At 38.1% G+C, this 15,015-nt stretch overlaps 1 protein-coding gene across 1 annotated transcript in view; it reads right to left on the reverse strand.

Moving 5' to 3' along the window:
• LOC139690016 (uncharacterized) overlaps positions 1-15,015 on the reverse strand; it is a 569,066-nt gene that overhangs the window by 26,032 nt on the left and 528,019 nt on the right. Inside the window, exons 4-6 of the mRNA XM_071587196.1 lie at positions 3,660-3,843; positions 3,398-3,440; positions 3,016-3,205 (exon numbers count right to left, since the gene is read on the reverse strand). Of these exons, the coding sequence (XP_071443297.1) occupies positions 3,016-3,205; positions 3,398-3,440; positions 3,660-3,843 (417 nt within the window). The remainder of the gene's footprint in view (positions 1-3,015; positions 3,206-3,397; positions 3,441-3,659; positions 3,844-15,015) is intronic.

Here is a 15,015-nt window from a genome sequence, read left to right on the forward strand (position 1 = left end):
CCCAATTCATCTTTTTTCCCACCCCAACCACTTTCCCTCGACTCATCCATGCCAGACGGGGCTTTAAGGATCAGAGTTGCGTCGTTTTCTTTATTGAATTTTTCTTCCCTTGCGTCAGCGGTATCTGTATTTCCTCTACCGTTGAATTTACTTGTCCTTTTGTATATTTCAATTAATTCATTCATCTTTGTCTTTATAGATAAAAGGTTTAGTCTAAATACGCGGTACGGCACTAGTTTCAATTTCATTATGCATTCTCTTCGATTTTTCCTAATTCTGATGACATAATATTTTGAAAATAAAATGTATGACACATTAATTAAAATGTATATTAACTACGGTGGTGATATCTTGGAATTCATCGCAAAATTGGTGTTCGCAAACGAAGTATGAGGTAAAAGTGTAAATAACAGAAAGCTAAAATTATATTTTTCTCTTCTACATGCATATGGCTTGTTTCAATGTTGGAACTTACGATACACGTCTATAATTTTAATCAATATATATTTTTTTATTTAGTTATAATTGAAACCCAGCCCGATACACAACCTTCCAATTGGTTAAACCTTAGATATTCTGATATTTTTTATCCGGTCGAAAAATTCCTCTATAAAAAATATGAAAAGTCTCCAACCTCTTTTTTATCGCCAATGAAAACTTTGAGAATACTGAAGGTTTACATACTATTAAATGACAGAAAGGAACGTAAACCGTAAGTGTAATTTACAGGCTAACATTGCTAGTTATATCTTGAATATCTCCATCACTCTAGAACAAAATATTACAGCTATAACCCTTCCCCACTTCACGGTTGCAATCAAGTATCCCCATTCGACGAAGCAAGTTGGTTTCCCTCTCACGTCTTCCGTCTTTCACAAACATTTTGTGCCACGGCGAGTGTTTTGCTCATTTCCATCAACCCGGCTAATGCTCTCTCTAAACTGCCGGCCCCTTCAACTCCCCTTTGCTCCCCTTCCCTAGCAGCCCCCACCGCTCCCTTTTCCCTCGACCTCTCCCAATGCGTCTGGACTCCGAGAAACGAATCGGTAGAATGAAAACGAATAAGTAGTCGACGTCTGAATACGTTTTATTCGCCTGAGAGTCATTCCCGAGGGACGATCGGAAAACCCAGTCTCGCTATCGTCCCTATCTCCCCCTCTCTCTTCATCTCCCTTCCCCTCCCTCTCCATTTCCCACTGAGCGATTCCACGTGTCTAGGGCGCACCTCTCCCTCTAAGCGTCCAGGTGAAATGGAGGTAATTCCATCGCTCTCATCCCTCGAACGCGCGACCTCTGCAGTTTTCACAGGAATCTCCTAGTTTCACAGTTGAAGACGGATTCGGCGAGGGATGGGGGGGAGGAGTGGGTACAGAGATGGAGATTCCTCTGACTCTCTCTCTTCTTTCCTTCCGTCCCGATCCGCAACCCTCCGCGAATTTTAACGACCGGTAGAGAGAACGGAACGCTGGGAGGGCGAATCGGTGGACGGTAGGGAGGGCTGGCCAAGCTGAAGCGAGGGCGGTCGGACCGCTGAGAGGACGGAGGGGGGGTGGAGGGAATGAGAGAGAATGGACAGAGAGAGAGAGAGAGAGAGAGAGAGGGGTAGGGACAACCGTTGGCCCGCTCTCCTCATTGCCACTCGTATCTGTCCGACACAGCCCCACTCCCACGCCTGGCTCTCTCCCTTCCACCGCTCTCCAGTTCACGTCCAACCCAACCATCCCCCTCCCCGTGTTGCCGCGTCTCGGTCCGTCGGCGTATATGTGGGCTAGACGCCCGATAATTAAATCGTGAATGGGCAAATGAATAGATTTATGCCGTTCAAGCCGGTCCAATTTTATGTTTGGAACGAATTCGCAGTCCAAGTGGCAGCCCGTTGAATAACACTAGTGTGGTGAAGAAAAACTTTCGTGGATAATTCACGAAAACGCCAAGTGAGCATACATATACTACATTATCAAATGGGTTGTGATCTATTTGACTTCCCCAATTAGAGTGGGAAAACAAATCATATTTGTACATCAATGATCTTTGTCCCCATATGGACTAGAGTGAAGTAGATTTTGTAACCGCCTAATGGCATGAAACTTTTACCAGATTTCTGTCGATTAAAGAAGTATGCGGTGTCCTCTTTCATTGCTTCAAATTATTTAAGATTTTCAAATTTTACAAAATCTAAGTTAAATAAAACGTAGTGTGTATGGCACGTGAAATTAAAGGCAGAAATAATGAACTATGCTTTAAAATGGAATTGGAATTTATACTATACTAACACTTTTGAAAATGCCAATTGGTTTACCAGAACATTACTGGTAGCATTCTTTCGTTTACCAATAAAAAGACATTCTTATCATTGTGAGAAAAAATAAATTGATTATTCATCAGCAATCGACTTGTCACGTGGCTGTCACTGGTTCAAGAATATAATTATGATATTTTTCCTTTAAGAAAATAGATTGAATATCTTGTACAAGTTTTCATCACAATTTTGACATTCCGCGTAGTTTGATAAAACGCTAGATTTTTGAAAGAGTTCAGAGGAAAAGCAAAAATAATATTTTGATCATGTAAAAAAATTTAAATAATTGATGGTAAATTTCATCTGGATAAACGTTTTATTTAGAAATAAAGCTCTTTAAATCAATTCTCTGTGGTAAAAGGTGAACTAAATTCCGAAAGCGTACCGTTTTTGCAATCTAAATACATTAGGAAGAGTTACCCCCATCGAATTCATGCACGCGACAAGTCGCCTTTGTAGACTTCATCTGCAGGGAATTAAAGGCATACCTTCAAAGGGCTCCCAGCAGAAAGGGAACCTCTTTTATTGACACACACGAAAGTGAAACACTTAAAATCTTACGCAAGAGAGATCAAACATTCCCAAGGGAATGTTAGCAGACCTTAACGGAACACACTTTGATTCGGAGCATGCTAAATGAAGGACCAAGGTCTTCGTCACCGAGGTGGAATTCTGAATATGGACCGGGGTGAAAATTTTTAAAAATGACCACGCACCGTGATCCCTCCTTCCTGGTCCCAGGGGAGTCAACGTGGCCAGGCCAGCTACCCACGTTGAAGTGGAACCCGGTGCCCAGGAGGGGCCCCGCGGGGGAGGTTATGAATTCGAGTAGGAGGTCCTCTCCCGTGCCCACGATGGAGTGTGGGAACCTTCCCACACCGCAGAAGGTGCCAATGACCACGGGGGCGAAGGGCCTTGGGGGGGGTCGCCCCTGGGAGGGTCCTCGGGACCGCTGCCCCCCGCCCCCACCGCCGCCCCCCCGCCCCCTCCCCCCGCCCCCGCTCTTCCCGCTCCCATCGTCGCCGTCACCCTCTCCTCCGCCGCCTCCTCCGCCACCCCCGCCTCCTCCTTCTCCGGCTGCGGCGGCCGCCGCCTGCTTCTCACCCGCCCAGTCCCACACTCTTACGAGGTCATAGGGGCACTCTGGGGAGTGGGTGGTGTACGAGTAGGATGCGGAGGGGCCAGCGGACGACGACACGGCCGATGAGGAAGACGGGTAGAAGAAGGGACCTGCTTGGATGACGGTGCCGGAGGGGAGTGAGGCGGCGGCCGCAGCGGAGGACGCGGCGGCCGACGCGAAGTAGGAGTCGCGGGCGGAGCCTGTGTACACGGCCGCCGTGAGGGACTCGGAGGTGGAGGCAGATGTGATGGGGCGCATGGGGCAGGTCATGATGTTCTCGCACCGCTGCCCGTCCACGTTGAACGCCTCGTTCTCCGTGTACAGCTTGATGAAAGGCAGCCGTGTGTTGAGGCGATAGAGGCAGCGCAGGTTGCGTGGGTAAATGCCCGGGTAGGCGGGAGATTGGACGTAGCACGTCTGCAACCTGGGGACGAAGAAGCAAAGTTATGGTCATTACCGTGGGGCTTATTAAACGCTTGACGGCTCGGTGGCTAAATCAGGTCGTCAAAGGGGAATGAATAAGCTTTTGCCCGGGACAAAGAGCGTGGAGGTTACCGTATCCGTGAGAGAGAGTACCATGGGAGTAAATGAAATTTCCTGAGTTATGCGCTAGCATTATAATAATGAATAGAGACAGGCTAAACACAATACCATCAGTCAAAAAAGAAAGTAACCTCAGAATAGTGGCTTATGGTTTATATGATTAGTCATTAAACGTAATTATTAATGAGGGAAATTATAATTTTTCTTACCCTAATAACGTACCGATTCTAATTGGAATACCATTCATTAAATTAATTTAGGCTAAATAAATACATATCTTATTTTAAAATTGTGATTTTGTATGCATTAAAAACGTTTCTAAATACAGGTGTTTTTAAATGGAAGTAAGGTTTTGAATTAATCGCTAATTATTAATAAAACCCAAATAATTACTTGATACTTCATAATGCACCTACGCAAATGATAAAATTTGAGCCACAACGAGTTTTGCTTTTCAAGTTACGGTAACTGGCATTTAGGGATTGGGATAAAAATTACTGTGTTTGTAAGACTAAGTTAAGTAAATGAAAACTAAGTCCAAAGTCTCCAAGATCAAAGCTTTTTGAACTAAAAAATCAATAATATAAGAATTTTTAAAATACATTTTCTTTCAAATATAAAATATTTTTTATTTCGAAATTTCCAGTTTTGGTAAGAGCCTGCCTTTAGTAAAATATGAGACTTTTCTGGTGAAATACACTACTGCTTCCTTTGCTCAGGTTTCCTGAAAATTCAATTATCATTACACAAGATGATACCAAAGTCATCCTGGGTGTCATGGAAATGCATTTTTAGAAAATTTTAATATGATATCTTTTTGTAACCAAGCTCTTAATGCATCTTAATGTATAAATTCTACCCATATATTCGCCTGATAATATTCACATACATTTCGGAGAAAATAGCATTAAAATATGCTCTGAGGGAGTAATTTTCCAAAGAGGGTGAAACGCTTAATGATATAACGGAAATATTCTTTCATCTATAGCATTAAAGGTTTTGAAGAAATCCAGTCTTATATGAAATGTTAAGCTCAAAGTTTTCAATCTGAAACCATAGATTCACAACCAGTCCCGTTGGGTAAATTAACGAGATCATGCTGTTTTAACTTGGAGCAATATTTTTGCCTGACACAGGAGCGTCAAAGTTACCCAGAAACAAAGTATGCACGCAATGGTAACAATGCTCTAGAGAATAAGTATTTAATGCACTGATGGTGCAGGTTGTTTTTTTTACTTCCATGTTATTTCTGAAAATCTGGAATTCCAACCTTTAAAGTCTTTTCAAGCTTATATTTTAAGACCAGAAAAAACGTCGACTAATGTCGACGGAAAGAGGCGACCAAAAATAGCTCCGCCGTTTATTTCCGTTGAATTCACTTGTAGACGAGCCTTTCCTCTTTTTCTCCACAAAATGCAAGCTCAACATGCAAACACGTAACGCCATAGAAATGGAGGCGCTGCTATTTAAATATTTCTTCCTGAATGACACATTTAATGTAATGAACGGACATAAATCAAAAATATCTTTTTTCTGTGGAGTCATACGACATGTACTATATATGTACTGCACACTTCTTTAACATCAAGCATAATATGCTCATACATTTGTTCCTATGTCACAACTTTATTCGACATTTGTTTTACTGTTTGCTATAAAGTTTAAACAAAAATAAGTTTAAGTTATCTGGGCTTCGTCATTGTATGGGAATAAAGACAAACACGATTTAATTTAATCATAAACCCATCCGTTGAGAGGAATTCTGTTACCATAGTAAACTCCTTGCATACTTTTACATCAGAGCTTTAATAAATTTATTCAATTATGCATGGAGCACTTCTGAAAAGTAGTGAATTGCTTGTTTACGAGATAACTGAAAATGTAAAGAGCAGTATCTTGAGCCAAGTCAAAGGAGTACAACAGGGATTTAAAAGAGCATAAGTTAACAAAACTGTAGAAGTAAGAGTACGTTTCTTATGAAAAAAACTGCATTCAGTGTTCTACTTAAGGTTTCTGAAGCAATGCATCTTGCATAATCTTCAATGAAGCTCAAGTGCTAACTTGTGCCCACAATCAAGCTTGAATGGCTTAACTGATTTCAGCATTTTCAGTAGACTTTAAAAGAGGCTCTTTCAGAACCCTATATCGCGAATGACGTATTACTCTTGTATTAGACAATATGAGGAATTATTAATTTGATTCAATTTCACATACACCCTATATTTATAAAAATATTAAGCATTCATAAATTCTTTCCTGTTTCATTTCAGAGAAAAAAGTGTCAACATACTCAAACTTTAAGGGACATCTAAGAAAAATAACGAGCATGAAAATTCCTCTTGTATTATGTGTTCATGCATTCGGAGTTTGATCCGCCGGAGAAGATAATTTAACACAATGCTTTTACAATGTCGGAAATATTAAGGAGAATTGTAATTCATAAGCTGTGCTCATAAACGGATTGGCAAGACAAAATAATACTCTAAAATATAATTTAATATTTGCAATGGCATGAGGCATTCATTATATCGGCATTTGTGAACATCATATGCACAATACTCTTGACCAAGCAATTAAATTCACCAAGAATTTAAGAACCCATAGTTTTGACTCTTTGCCACATAAAAGTTTGAGCTGGGAGTGCAACATCTATATAAAGTTCACATTATGACATGAAATAAATGACATATTCAGAGAAACACAATAGTTACTTCATCGTCTGAGGAATAAACGATAGAGGCTAGATGAGGCAGCGTGGCAAATGAAGAAAAACGATTATTTTTGGGAAATGGAAGACGTGCATTTAACTTCCAAAACATCTGTACGATAATTAAGGAAGACAATTCAAATCCCAATCATGAAAGCAACATTATCTCGAAAATAAAATTAGGTGTTCCAGAATACAAATATTTCCATTTAATTTATAAATAAAAGTATAAAACGTAAATATTTATTAATTGCGTAAATATTAACCTTCTAGAATTGAACTAATGAATATATTGAATTGTATAACCACAAGAATCAGGCGTAATAAAATAAAATCTAATTTTATTTAGCGTAAAAAAATGAGGAAAATCACTACAGCTACGTAAAAATGAACACAATTTTGTTCGATTTAAATTATATCAATTCATAACCAAAACCGCTGATTACACATTTCATATTGTCTGTTAAAATATTATTTCTTTTTATAACTTCAATTATGCATCTGTTTGCGGAGAATACCAACGTATCCTATTTTTGAAATAATCATGGACTAATTTAATCGGTATAAATAATTTTTTTTCCACATGACCAGCACGAAAGAGTAAGAGGATCGAGATGGTGTGGTGGCTATTGTACTGGCTTCCCACCCAGAGGGCCCGGGTTCATATCCCGGCGGTGTTGAATAGTTTTCAGAGGTATCTCGATCCCTACTTGAGGTGCTTTGTGGAGGGCACTTTGAGTGATTACGCCGTCCTTCGGATGGGATATTAAGCTGAAGACCCCTTGGCGCCTTTCGTTAAGAGTAGGCTAATGCTGACACTGGGTTTCTCTCCACCCTTCATCCTTTCCTGTCCATCTCCTTTGGCGCAAATGACCTCAGCAGTAGGTCGCCTCCCCTATTTACTACTACTACGAAAGAGTAACTTTAAGACGACCTTTTTTCAATGAATAAGCAATTTCTGGTACCTGATATCATGTGATTTAAAAATGTGTCATAGGAAGTAAACGATGGCGTAGCATCTCTGTTTTTTAATTTGAATTTTAACAACCGGTGGACTCCATATTTACTTCAAGAAGAAGAGGTATTTGCCACTCATGCACGTTGGAAGAACGCAAGCTTTATATTATATCAAATTTATAACATAATTGTTGTCATTAGCAGAGTTTTTTTACTAGGCTCATCAGCTACTTAATATCGTATTAAGACACATAATTACCTCATAAAGGGAGCCTGTTCTTTAGAGGTAACGTTTTACAGCGTTACACTCGCCTCTTTTATGTAGAGTTGTTTTTCAATAGTTTCATGGCTGGTTTCTCAGGGCTGACATTTATTTCATCAAGTTTATTACGGATGTTTGTGAGATACTTTGCATATGTCAAATTAAACATAACCGTGGACGCATCTCCATACATGTTTCATGTTATCTCTTCAAATGTGTAAGAAGGTCGGGCCAATCAACGTCATTATATCCATTCTTCGTCCGACAGAGCACCACGTGATTCTTTTCTGGTGCGACTGGAAAAGATAGCTTTTTTGTTCGTTCATTTTTTACGAGCACGATCATATCTGAAGTATTTTTCATTAATGTCACATATACGTCTCGTGCCTCAAATTCATGTATCTAAATTTAATAAGGGATCGTACAGAATCAGGAATAACTCAAATAAAAGTATTCGTGTAGACAGAGAATAATATTGAGACTGTAGTAAAATATCATGGTACAGACGCATGTAAAGGTACAATAGACTTGTCGTGAAAATTAATTGCAACAGGCAAATTCTAATTAAAAATGTATTTTGTACACATATTCTTAAACAAATTAAGAAATTTTCAAAAGATTTTGGAAAAATTTTGCCATTTGGTTCCTATTTGGAAGAACATAGCTATTACTATTTAAGCAATTAATAAATTTAGAAGTTGTCAATTTAAATTAAGCAGTAATCCTTTGAAGGCACACGATTGTACAAATATTCCTTGAAACTATACACATTAATGGTTAAACAAAATTGCATTATATATTCTAAACTGTCGTAATTTTAAAGTTGATCAACATGTCAAAAATCTGAACCTAAGTACCACTATACATTATTGTATTCCATGTAAGCTCAATCAAATATGATTGCAACGATTCAGCTATAGTATATACTACATTTATAATAACTCTTCATTTAGTTATGTAAACTTTCTACATCCTCTAATCTGTCCAAAAGTCCCATTACATTTCTTTCTCTACCTCGCTTTCCCGGGATTATCCCGCTCAATTCCATCTCCATCATCCCATTGCTTCATATTATCTCCTGCATCTACTTTTCTGCTTTTTTTCTAATTTCTTCTGACAGCCGTCTCTCTTCTCCAACTATGACTGGAATTTCATCGTTGGTTTCATTTCCATCAGTTTTATTTTCTCCAATTGACCGCACCAACATCCCGAAAGCCTCCAATCCAACGGTCATCTTCTTCCCTCAACGAACTAGTTTCCAAGTCGTACAAAGCTATGCTGCAAATTAAACTTTTTACTCAGAAAAATCTTTAATTTGTCTTTACTTTTGGTTACCACCATCAACAATGCGCGAAATTATGCTATGCACAATTAATAATTTGAACATTTTTTGATAATCCAATAAAAAAGCACATAATCCAAAGGAATGTTGGTATTATAGTTGAAAATAGAGCTCATCTAATGACAAGTCCAACGTTGCGTCAAATTTACACATCAGAGTAGGGGAGTCAGTTCCTTTTCCTGTGGCACCTGTGGTTACCAAGGAAGATATGCTACCTGAAAAATCAAGCTGCTTACAGACCTATAAAAGTATCACACGGACAACACGGAATCAGACTTGACCCCTTCCATTGATATCCCTAGAGTTTTCCCACTGGAATAGCACGCTTGTTTACGTAAAGCGGTAGCAAAATGTATTGATTAATCTCAATGAACTTTATGACACGTTAATACTTGATAGTAAAGCTTGAGATACTCTTTATTGTCTGATCTATTTTGACAATCGGTCAATTCCATTCCAAAAAACTCTCATAACCGCAGAGTGTTTTTTAAATTTAGCCTCAGTTTTAAACAATAAAAATTCCTTTTCATCGAAAAAAGTCCTTACTTTTATTTCAAAAAAATTACTTTTTATCAATAAAAAGAGCATTATCACAATTTAGATTTACATCTCCCATAAAGACGTGTTTACGTATCTATTAAGTGTATTATATGAACTATAATTTATTACCATTCGTGTATTACATTTTCTCGAACTGAATAATTGAGCTTTAATAATCATCTAACGGCTATCATAAATTTGGCTTGTGAAAAAACCTCAATTTGCTTACATGCATCTAATAATTCAATTATTAAATGGTGGATGTTTTTATAACTGCATGAGCACTATACTTAAGGCAGACACTTTGCTTTTAAGTGAATTTTTTCAGCGCACATTAAACTCCTTTAAATTATACTAAGTTCTAATATTATGTAAAATCAAAAGCACCTAAGGTTAAAATAAAGGTTTTTGAAACCTTTCTTGGACTGAATTTAGAGAGTGATGATATCTGTAGAATGGGAAAGCCTTTTCCAAATTATATGACGCTGCAATAAATACTACGGATAAAATATTGGAAATGAAATCATTAAGATTTTGACGTGGATTTGAAAATAAGAAAATCATGTATTCATGAAGTCAAAATATATCTAAGAAATAATATCAGTCGGAAGAGAATATTTTATTATAACTATTGATAGCAATAGTGCCACACACAATTGTAATGAAAAAATATTTTGCGCATTAGTAAACTCATAATTGCAAGAAAAAAATCCACAAATTGTTTTAGATGGTAAATTTAATATTCAATATTTAAATAAACTATAATTTAGAATCCAATAAAAATTAAACCTGAACGTGAATAATTTTTTTCTAAAATCAATTATTTTAAGTCAAAGAGTATTACTAAATTTAAGGGCAGTCTAATATGTGAAATTAAAATCATAAATTTCTAAGTTTAAAAATAATTCGCCTTGATGGGGATCCTTTGTTGTATTGAAATTCACTTTAGCGGATGAGCATACTAAAGTTACTGCCGCGACTCCTCCCACAGTTTCTTCAAATTTTTCTGAATATACGTTAATCGTTTAACCAAGGCAGGATAAAAAGTAACAATATTCTCAAGTCCTTTGTATTGTACATAAAATGTATTATAAAATCCGCCACTGAATGATCATCCATCATCCTGATTTCACATAAAATATTTTTCTGTGGCATTCATCCAGATCGACATCAAGCGTGCAGAATGAAATACTCTACCCCCTTGTACATGCAGTCTTCCAGAAGGAACTAGGAAAACACGACATAAGTCGACCTGAGCATGGCTTAGACCTTAAATCCCGGATCGCTCGAATTCACATGCACCCGAATCCATATTATTTGCGCAGCGCACTTAAATTGAGTTCCCAGAGTTGACAAAGGCAGCGTTCCAGACGCATAATATGTGCCCGGGAGGGCGACGGAGAGGGGAACGTCAACGGTTGATTTGGCTTTCCACGGGAGAGCGGGAGGGAATTGAGAGATTGGGACACGAGGGAGGAGGGGGGAATGCTCAGCGAGGTTGCAAGCTGGTATCTGGCGAAGAGAGTGAGGAGTGCGGTGGGCAACCGGGGTCGGAGGGAAGAGCGGACACACTACGGTTCAGTGACGTCCACCGAAGATTGGATCCCGAAGCTCCCGAGTAGAATAGAGACGACGTGGGGAGTTGTAGGTAGTAATGGCAGGTGGTGGAGGAGGAGGGTGCGTGTGTTTCTCCGTCTTATTTCACAGACTACTCGACTACCCAAACCTTCCCGCTCCCCTTTCCTTTGCAAGAGGTGGATTACTACACCTCAATAGTATTCTCTTTCCCTCTCTCTTTCGTTCTCTCCTTAGTTTTTCCAGACTCCTGAGGGGTGAGTGGGGAGAGGGATGGGATTTTTAAGGAAGTGGAGAACGCTTTGCGGAGGAGGCAAGAGGTTTCCGAATCGAGGCCGTTGTCCTGCCGGGGTTGCATGGACTGCGAGGGGCGAACCGGTGGTGGGCATTTCTCTTGAGGTCCGGAAGGGAGAGAGGGAAAGGTTGCTTGGGTCGAGGGTGAGAGGTCGTGCGTTGTTTCCTCACGGGGCTGCAGTTGAATCTTGGCTTCCATCGGCCTTTGGGGTGCGGGAGAGAGGGAGAACAAAGAATAGGGAGGCATTCCTGGCATGGGCGTAATTGACAAACGGGAGAGGGAGAGAGAGAGTTCGGGAGAGGAACGCGGGTGAGGGCGTGGCGTAGGAGATGTGGAAGACGAAACGATGGGTTTGCACCTCGAAACAATCCTGCGAAATGAATCAGGAGCTAAATTTGCTGAAACGTGGATAGGGTCGTAAACCGGAATTCCTTTCTCCAAAGTTAGTTGGAAGGCGCCAAGGGTAGGGAAAAATGAGAAATAGGGAAAAATTATGCATTAAATTTCGAAAGGGGTGCTCATAAATTGCCACTCTCAGAAATTAAAAGGGCAAGTTTTTGGGAAGTAGTGGATTAGGGGGGTGAAGGGGTAGAGATGGGTTTGAATAAAGAAGTAGTGGAGTAGGAAAAAGTGAAGAAGCGCAGAGTTTTCTCGACATTTTTTAGGAAACTATTGTGCCCATCACCTTCACCCGTTAAATAAATTTACAACTGCATGAGAAAAGTACTTAAAAGATTAAATGTAGAGGAGAAACATTTCCATTATTTTCTGTCAACCTTAACGTAGTTTACAGAGCTCACTTTTAGAAATTTTTACGCATTCTGAAAAAGATATAAGATATACAAATTGGGTGCATAAGTATGTATATTTAATCATTATCTTTCCATTCCAAGAAATAAATTGAAAATTCATATTTATTTCATTCAATTATCGTGAAAATATGCGAATAATTTTTTAAATTGAAATTTGCACGCTTTTGGAAAGGAAAAATAAAGTTATAACAAGGTTTTAACAATTAAGTGAGATGAAAGAGTATCCATAAAAAGCTGGCATAAAAATTATAAAGATTTTATGAATAAAATTATGAATAAAATGATATAAATATCACATACTATATAAATTCGATGTCATTTACTAAATTCTTCTCAGTGACGGAGTACAATTCTTTTGATAAAAAGAGAATCTAGAATACAACTTGAAAACAATACTCTCCTTCTTCCTAAACTCGTTGTAAAGAGTATCTAAAAATATATCCAAAGGCAAGACAGGTTGAAAAATGATCGCGAAAGGTTTATTTACTAAAATCCAATTTTGATACAAAATGGAAGAAATAAATATTTAAAGCGTAGCGATAAAGTTCCATTTAAATTGGCCCATTGAGTACAAGGCATCCTGATTAAGTCAAAGCACTTGAAGAAAATGGACTCAATCTTTCACACCCTGGCTAATCAAGTAAACACTCCTTAAAAACGATTTATTGCTTCAAATTTTTTCTGTCTTTCCATAAATTTAAGACTGAGGGAACATTTACTAATGAAGTGTAGAGTAAATTGCAGGATAATTATTGCTCCTCCATATTTTGTCAGATGTAAATAATTTAAAAGGAAAGGAATGGAAATCTGGTAAAAACAATGTATATTTTAAAGATAAATAGTAAACAGGATAAATAGTATAAAGATATGTGTATACACCACGCCAACCAAAACGTATATATTTATATAAATATAAATAAATATATATATATATATCTAGTGTGTTATATATATATATATATATATATATATATATATACTAGCTGAATACCCGGCTTTGCACGGGTTAGGGAGAAACAGTAATATAAATATACTACATAAATAAAAACAACAAATTATAAAGTACAATAATACACTACTTCATACAAATTTAAGAATCTTTTTTATTTAACATCTGTTTATAAACTACATTTTTTGTTTCATATCCAGGAGAAAGAATATATAAATTTTTAGGCGAACCTACTCTGGAGCAAGCAACATAAAGTTGCCCGTGGCTAAAACATGGCGATCTTAGATCAACACCACAAAACTTTAAAGACTGTCCCTGTGATTTATTAATGGTAATTGAAAAAGCTAGCCGGACTGGAAACTATAATCTTTTAAAGTTGAAGGGAAGATCAGTTAGGATTAGAGGTATCCGTGGAATAAAATTTATTTCACCTTTTCCTTTTCGAGTTAAAATGACTGCCTGGATTATATTTTTCATTAATTTTGTCACACACAATCGTGTCCCATTGCAGAGTTTTGGTGGATCTAAATTTCGCAATAAAATGATTGGAGATCCTACTTTAAGTATAAGGCGATGTTGTGGCAATCCAGCTGGATCAAGTGAATTTAGGAATTCCGTTGGATAATTGACGGCTTCGTCAGCATCCACTACGGTATCAACCGATTTATATTCAATCACGTCTCCTGGCAGCATGGAAAGTATCTCCTTGTTAATTTCATTAACATCATCGTTCTTAGGAGCAAGAATGGCTCTTTCTCGAAACCATTCTTAATTTTTATAATTTTGATTAACGTTAGGATAGACTGCTTGTATCATATCGCGGACAGTTTTCACCGATACACATAAATCTGATGACAATTTTATCATACCAGATGCTTCAATAACTAATTTATCTTCTCCAGTCTCCTAAAGTTTATTTGCAAAATTTTGAGCGTTCCCATCTCTTAAGAGGATTCGCATGTTTTGTTTAAGGCTAATTTCTTGGACATGATTCCATAGAACAGAATGTTTTAAACAGGTATAAATTTCATCGGCTGGAGTCGATTTTGGAATGACAGGCAGAGTTTGACAGAAGTCTCCACACAGGAGTACCAGAGCTCCTCCCATTAAACTGCAGTTTCCTCTAAGATCTTGAAGTGTTGCGTTGAGGGCCTCAAGAGATTTTTTATGAGCCAACATACACTCATCCCATACTATCAATTTACATTCTATAAGAACTTGTGCCTGGCCGCTTGTTTTATTTATATGACATGTGGGATTTTCTTGTCGGGAAATATTAAGTGGCAACTTAAGGGCAGAGTGGGCTGATCTTCCTCCTTCCATTAATGTCGCTGCAATACCTGAAGATGCAACGGCTAGAGCAATTTCTCCATGAACCCTGATTTCAGCGAGAACTAAATTAATTAAAAATGTTTTTCCCGTGGCACCAGCAGCATCAAGAAAAATGATACCTCCTTCTTGTTTATCTACTTGATCCATTATTGTTTCGTACGCGAATTTCTGATCTTCATTAAGAAGTGGCTTTTTATCCGCGATGTATGCTTCTAAGTCTAAGACATTGTAGCTAGTTTCACGTATATAATCTGGATAAAATACACCCTGTTGATCTTGTAC

This window comes from Hetaerina americana, unplaced genomic scaffold, assembly GCF_022747635.1.
Source record: "Hetaerina americana unplaced genomic scaffold, ioHetAmer1.1.p SCAF_3, whole genome shotgun sequence".
Taxonomy (NCBI): domain Eukaryota; kingdom Metazoa; phylum Arthropoda; class Insecta; order Odonata; family Calopterygidae; genus Hetaerina; species Hetaerina americana.